Below are 7,184 nucleotides of genomic sequence, written 5' to 3'. Positions count from 1 at the left end.
GACCCTGATGACAGCTTGTCTTGTGACCTGTGAAGCACGTCAAGGCTGCTAAACTGCTTCAAATTAAAACCGAGTGACTTCTGTTAGCTCAGCATGGTTTGTTCACGAGGGCATCAAGTCAGTTTTGTCCCAGTTCCTTCGCTGCACCGGCACTGTTGGCTAGAGCAACTCTGCATCTGGCATGACACCAGGCTCTTGGCCATGCTTTAGCAACCCAAGCAGTACCTTCATGGCATACTTTTTCCAGGAGAGGGAACTGGATTATTCGCTGTGAACTTGTGCGCCCCTGCATTTGACTGCGTGCTCCCACGTATCAGCACATACACACAAAAAGGGCCAAAGTTGAACTATTTCTCTGTAGCTGTTTTGCTGCATACAAGAATGTGGTCCAATACATTCCATCATTCTTATTTGGCCCATCAAGCCACAGTGACCTCTGTTTTTATGAAGCATTTCTTGCAATTTATACCAGCCAGTAATCTCCCTATCTAATTACTAACCCACCTGATTTGAATTCCAATCTTCTGCGAATAATAGGAAGCAGAGTAGACGATTTCCATAAACCACTTGACAATATAAATATCTCTTCACATTTTACTGGACGCTGGTATTTGCTTGATTGATTGCCAGTTGGTGTATTCATATGCCAAGCAGCCAGTGTCCAACCACTAGCTCAGCATTAATACACCACGTCCAGTTCTTTCCCACTGCGTTCGATTCCAGTGTGCATAAAATGGAAGTACAGTAGCTCAACAACAGTTTTTTATTATTAAAAGCACTGACAATAAATTTAATGATAATGCACATCTAGGATCAGCAGATATACAATTCAGTCATAATTTTGAGCATGCTTCACATGTAAAAACAGACAAAGCTGGTAGCAACTTGCACACAGTTTGCGTTCAGTAACAAATGCTTATATAAAACTAGAACAATGTCTAAAGTCACTCCTTAAAGCCGAGAAACTCTTCATTTTCTTGCAACTGACGGTCGACAGCTTCTGACAGGGCAAGCAAAAACCTTTTTGGCGTCAATGTGCTTTCCTGAAAAGTCAATTCAATAAGGGTTGAAACATTTGTTAGCTGCTTCCAAAAAACTTCATTTGCTTTTTTTAAAGCATTAAAAAAAAGAAGAAAAAGGCAAACTTGAAAGGTGCTAACTTTTCATGCAGCATAGACTATTTATAACACAACTTCTTACAGTGCAGGACTGGACCTAGAGGTTTTCGGGACTACCAGTTTGCCTCCCATAGAACACAAAGCATAAGCACATTAAGCACATGGCTAAATGCAATAGCCCAAAGCACAATCAATACAAGATATAGTGCGGTATTCTGGAGGAAGGAGGGGGGGGAGGGGGCAATAAGAAACCACCTTGATGCCAGCAAATGATGTAGAGTTTTAAAAGAAATTTATAAAGGCATGCATACTGATCACATTGCACCAGTGGTATCATTCAGACACCTGCCGCTATAGGTCTCCATTCTTCTAAATGCCAAATGATTGTCTTTTAAACACATCCATGATTTTGAAAAACCACACAGCAGCAACTGGAAAATCTTGCAAAAAAAAAAAAAAAGTTGAAATAACCACCAATCTGTGTTATTCAGTGGCATTCTTATGAGTGAGGGTAAAGGATGCTTGGAAGGTACGCTTGCACATATTGTGGTTATGGTGTATAGCACCAATTTTTGTGGCTCCTGCGACATGTTACAAATGAATACATTTTCCACTACAAAGAGGTTACAATATCAACAATATATCTGCAATGTAAATATTCACAACAAATGCCACTATTTGTATTTTTAGCGCACAAAAATGACGCAGACAGGGAAGACGGGGACAAGCGTTATTTTTTCATGTGGTGAAACCACAAATATAGGATGAACACAAGCCCTTCTTCAGATGCCGCTAGCTGATATACATACATTAAAATGACTCCAAATATAAGGCCGCAGGTGAGTCTAGGAATGTCAGAATGAAATTTTCACACAAAATATGAACCTGACTGCAATCAATTTCACAATCATGTTCCGTGCAAGCAAAATGACAGTATAACTACCCTGAATTTACGCATGACGATGACTGCACTGCATTTTTAGAAAATAAGCCACGCTGTTATTTTACGATGTTATTCAACAAAATTCTGACGCTGTTGTGTTCAGGTTCGATGCGATTAATTGTAGGGTTTAACGTGCCAACGCAACACAGGCGATGAGGCGCACCGTAGTAGAGGGCTCTGGATTTGTTTTGGCCGCCTGGAGATCTTTAGCGTGCGCCGAAATCTCGCACAAAGGGCGTTTTTGCTTTTCGCCTCCATCAGGAAAGCGGCCGCCGCGGCCGGGAATTGAGCCCGCACCCTGTGTTCAGGTTCACATTTTTGTTTTAACATTTACGCTGGCCCAACAAGACACATCTGCATAGCTAAAGCTCTCTACTCCATGCAAGGTCCTCATGGTCCCTTGCATGGGGCAGAATTAGTGATTGGCTGATCTTTCAAACATATTTCGGTTGCTTGGCCTGCTTTGGTAGATGAAAGTTAAGCTTAAGAATTCCCAAAAGAGAAAATACAAGCAAGGCCTCGTCTTATCTTCAAGCAGGAAAACACATGCACCCACAGGTGGCAGTTTTCCTCAGCCTGCAGGAGACATGGTGCACACAGGGCACAATCATTGCCTTCCACAATTGTGTCTGCGCATTCTTTGAGCACTCCAGGTTGATGCTCATTTTTCCCCACCAGTTGAGATTGTGCAGAACTAAGTCACCTCTTTCTCAACAGTTTAGCAGCACTGCCCAATAAGGTCACAAACGTGAGCAGGCAATACAGCACAACACTTGCGTGCACAAGGCCCACCATTTTTATAGGCAAAGAAAAAGTCTTTCTCTAAAGCCATGCAACCCACAAAAATGTGGCATATGTTTTCCACACCAAACGAAAACTCAGCGTATGGGGAATGCCGTAAATTTAGTGAAAACCCAACGACCGCTGGTGATGTGGTGGGACAATAGCGTATGCATCAGGAATTGGCCACCACAATCCTTGCAGCACATCACCTGCACTAAACTTCCAGTGCTCCCTAATGCGCTGAGTTTCGCTTTGGCGTGAAAAAACACCAGATTTCCTTGCTCTACAGGCCTTTTCTGCATTTTAAAAACTGATATGTCATCGTCATTTACGACTAAGCTTTCTGAATACAGTTATTGAAGCATTCTTTGATGGTGTTTTCCCAATTCACTGGACAAGAAAATGACATCCGCAAATCTCAAGTGCCTAAAATATTATCCGTGTCCCCAATTCCTCTCAATAAAGCATGCTGAACAACCCTAAATAGTTTCGGGGATATACTAGAACTGCACTGTCTGCTGACCCTCCAAATAGGGAACTTCCCACTCTAATTATGAACGATTATTGTGGTTGTACGTCTTTAGTAGATGCTCTCCAAGATCCCTATTTAAGCCTCCTCTACTCTCTCATCTCCTTATGCTTCCATTACCGCAGCAGTGTCTACTAAATCAAATGCTTACTGGGCCTACTGTATCAAGGGCCTACTGTACTTCATGGGTTTCTCAATTACCTAGTTGAGCAGCCTTTCCTACATCACCGTATTTCCTTGGTTGTTAGAAATATAGTTTCACTTATGTGGTTAACTATTACCTTTGCAAACAAACTGTATACAACAAAGAGTAGGTTGATAGGCCTGTAATTCTTAAGGTCTTTGAAATGACCTTTCTTGAGAAATAACATTATGTTGGCGTTTTCCGAGGATGGTGGCCCTTTTTAAGTCGTGAGGTATTCCGTGAATAATTTTGAAAGCTTTTCACTACAATACCTGCTTTATCTATTAATAGATCCGGGATCATTCTATCATCTTCTGTAGCCTTCCCTCTTTTCACCCCCTTGAGTGCCTTCAGCTCACTTTTAGTTAGTTAGAACATTGCATACAAAGCTAGTGTTTTCAGTACTGTTTCCTGGCCTAACTTTGTGAGAGCACAAATCTGCATAGAACATTTCCGATACTTTCATTTCATTATCCCGTCAGCGTTGCAGATTTGAACAGCAGATATGATAAAACAAAGAAGAGGACAACATCAAATAGCACTGAGTTTTGTCCTCCCTTTCGTCCCATCATACGCATTGTTTGTATCCGTATCAATGGCAAACCAACTAGCCCAACACTCAACATTAGTTAATTATATTTCTGGTACTCCGTGCACTTTTAACCCTTTGAGGGTCGAATTTTTTCGCCAAATGCGGCCCCCCAGGGTCGATTTTTTTTATTGCTGATTTAAATTCTTCGGATGAATCTAGTTCTAGAAAAAATTATAGTAATTTTTTTAAGGTGACCATAAAGTGCCAAAAAGATTGTTTATGTTGTTACATATATGTGGTTTATCCATGAGTGACACAAGAAAAATTCTAATTAAAAACGAGAGAGTAACAGGCCGGCACCTTTTGAGTGAATCAGTCAGATAGACATCAGTTTTGCGGGCACAAAAAGCGGGAAGCGCCCGGAGGACGATGCCAAAACCAGCCACTGCCGCGCGCGGCCGGATGCGGAAGCGATAGACGGCGCACTGCTCATAAAATACAAAAAGGAGAAAAGAGCCTCATCAGTTTTACAGGCGACCTTGGTCTGTGGCAGGCGCAAGAAGCGAGAGGCGCCCGAGCGCCAGGTGGGCGATACCCAGCGCGCCCCCTCGTTAGCGGATGCGCAAACGATAGCTGGCGCGCCGCTGAAGTAAATCATAAAAAAATAAAAAGAAGAGCCATCGACGCAAGAAAAAAATTTGACGTATCTCCGAAGTGTGACAGCACGTGCCAAGCAAGAGAAGTTGGCAAAAAAGGCGCGTTTTTTAAAGATACAAGCAATGCCGTACATGTACGGCCGTGACCCTCAAAGGGTTAAAGGGACCCTGCAACACTTTGTTCTACACGTTTTTGTAAATCCTATATGCTTTCTGAACACATTCAACAAACACGTCCAGTACTTAAAATAGGAGGTCACAAAGTACCTTAGCCAAACATTACTGCTCTCTGCCCATCGGAACTTAAAACTTGCTCAAAAAAATTTTCTCTCTTTCCCAGTCTTGGCGTTCTTCGAGTGCTCGAATTAAGTCCTTACAGCGGTGTAGCGGCTGCCGGCTTTCTTTCAGATGCAGCAATATACACCTTCGCAAGCTACTTCAAAACAAAAAGCCACAAAAGCAAAGCAGAAACGGAAGGTGGATATGCTGCAAAACGAATGACACACTGCCACTTCACGCTGGCGATAACTGCAGCTTTCACGATGCTTCCAGACACAAAGGAGAGCGAAAGTGTCTATCTGGAGTGTTGCAGAGTCCCTTTAACTGTTTCTCGGTCCAGTGCTGCTGCCATCTCTCCTTTGTCTCTTCATATGCGCTGTTTGTATCCGTATCAATGGCAAACTAACTAGCCCAACACTTAAAGTTAGGTATTTCTTGTACCTTGGGCTCTTTAACAGTTTCTTGGCCAATCGCAGCCATCTCAGCACTGTGTCTTGCTGTCCACCCTTCTGTCCATGGAGTAAAAAAACAAGGCAGGAGGCGAAACTTCTCTAACTGGGGCGGCCAGGTGATGTCACAAGCCCTCGGCGCAGGTTAAAATAGCAGCATCTGTTGCGGGAAAAGAAACTGCGCACTAACTGCGATCGGCATCCCACTGCGCAGCCAAAACATGGCACCACCAAGTGCTGCTACCATCCGCTTCGATGTTGCAGCTGCGAAGCTATATAGCCCGGGTCAGCTTTTATTGCAACATTATCTGGTCTGCTTCTCACGCCTTCCGCAATGCTGTTTTGCCTCCTATATATTCTTGCTCCATACTTCTGTGCCATCGTACACACAGTTTGTATCCATATCAGTGGTAAACCAACTAGCCCTAGGCTGAATGTTCATCCATGTTGTTCATCATACTGCCAGTTCAATCTCTGAGTGCTTACATTCTATCTCGGCCAATAGCAAGCTCCCTCTTCATTGCCCTTAAACTTACTCCACTCCCTAATGTTTCACATATCTCGACGATGTTGTAGGTACAGATATGCCTGGCCTTGCTTCTGTTAATCAATTCTGACACCTCTGGCAATTTGATTCATAATTCTGCATTTCTAAGTCAGTTCCTTCAATTTCTGATATAGGTAGTTTAACAGATTTTTTTTCGAGGCTGTCTTCCTTCAACAGCTAATACTAATTCTGTGATTATTGTGGTTATTTGCCATTCAGTATGCCTGCGCTATATTCACCCTCTCCAGTTAAGAATGAGAATTTGTTCTGAACCGTTATTCTAAACTCTTGCCTCTGTCTATTACTTACTGCAGGTATGGTTTCCTTCTTTTTACTTGCTTCACCCTTTCCCATCTCCAGTTTAGCCCAATTCTGCTTCTCACCATCACCACCTGAAACCATTGCGCTTGTCATTGATTAGCACCTTAACATCCTTGACGATATCCAGAATGGCATATAGAATAACGCCGATTTAATTTTTCATTCTCCCATTGGGGCTTTTCTTTGTCCATTTCTATTCCTTCATTTGCAGAAGAATGTGTTCATTATCCTTAAACTATTTCTCTGGCTACTCCCAACTACAGACCTATTCCAGAGTTTACCACTGTCCACCTGCTTCGCTCCAGCTTTTCGTTAAAGTCTCCTATCCCTACTAGGTACTGAGTGAGGGTTTACCCTGATTTGACTTCCTTGTAGAAACTGCCAAATGCCTCATCCATGCAACCAAATGTTGGTGCATAGGCTTCTAGCACTACTTTTATCTCCCATTTATTTGATCACAATGGCCGTGACCCTTCCAGTAAGGCTGAAGAATTTCTCCACATTACCTGCTATCCCTTTGTGGATTAAGAATCCAATCCCAAGTTTCCTCTATTCAACTAGACAAAGTACAAGTTTGTTTTATTCTAAAGATTTCGTGTTTTATAGTGCCCCAGGCACTTATCCGGCCGCAAACGATAATGTATTCACTGAGAAATTAATCAATTTAGGTTAAAATTTTGATTCTCCCGCCAAATCGTGTGTTTTCAGGACGTCAGCAATGAAGTCACAAGGGCAGGTACTGAAATGAACTTCCAGTGCATCATTAGGCTCTGCAGCCTTGCTTATCGTCCTCCCAGATGGCGCTGCCATCTGAGCCATGGACTGTTGTCCACCGTTGTCTTG

General features: G+C 42.8%; 1 protein-coding gene across 1 annotated transcript in view; it reads right to left on the bottom strand.

The window, feature by feature from the left end:
• Nucleotides 1-740: 740 nt before the first annotated feature.
• Nucleotides 741-7,184, bottom strand: part of LOC144154907 (pachytene checkpoint protein 2 homolog) — a 33,049-nt gene continuing 26,605 nt past the window's right edge. Inside the window, exon 10 of the mRNA XM_077686023.1 lies at nt 741-1,043. Within this exon, the coding sequence (XP_077542149.1) occupies nt 945-1,043 (99 nt within the window). The 3' untranslated portion in view covers nt 741-944. The remainder of the gene's footprint in view (nt 1,044-7,184) is intronic.

Source organism: Haemaphysalis longicornis, unplaced genomic scaffold (assembly GCF_048455015.1).
Source record: "Haemaphysalis longicornis isolate Haplotype H1 unplaced genomic scaffold, Haemaphysalis longicornis Haplotype H1 scaffold_1, whole genome shotgun sequence".
NCBI lineage: Eukaryota > Metazoa > Arthropoda > Arachnida > Ixodida > Ixodidae > Haemaphysalis > Haemaphysalis longicornis.
The sequence above is the reverse complement of the archived record's forward strand: the minus strand, read 5'-3'. Positions and strand labels throughout refer to the sequence as shown.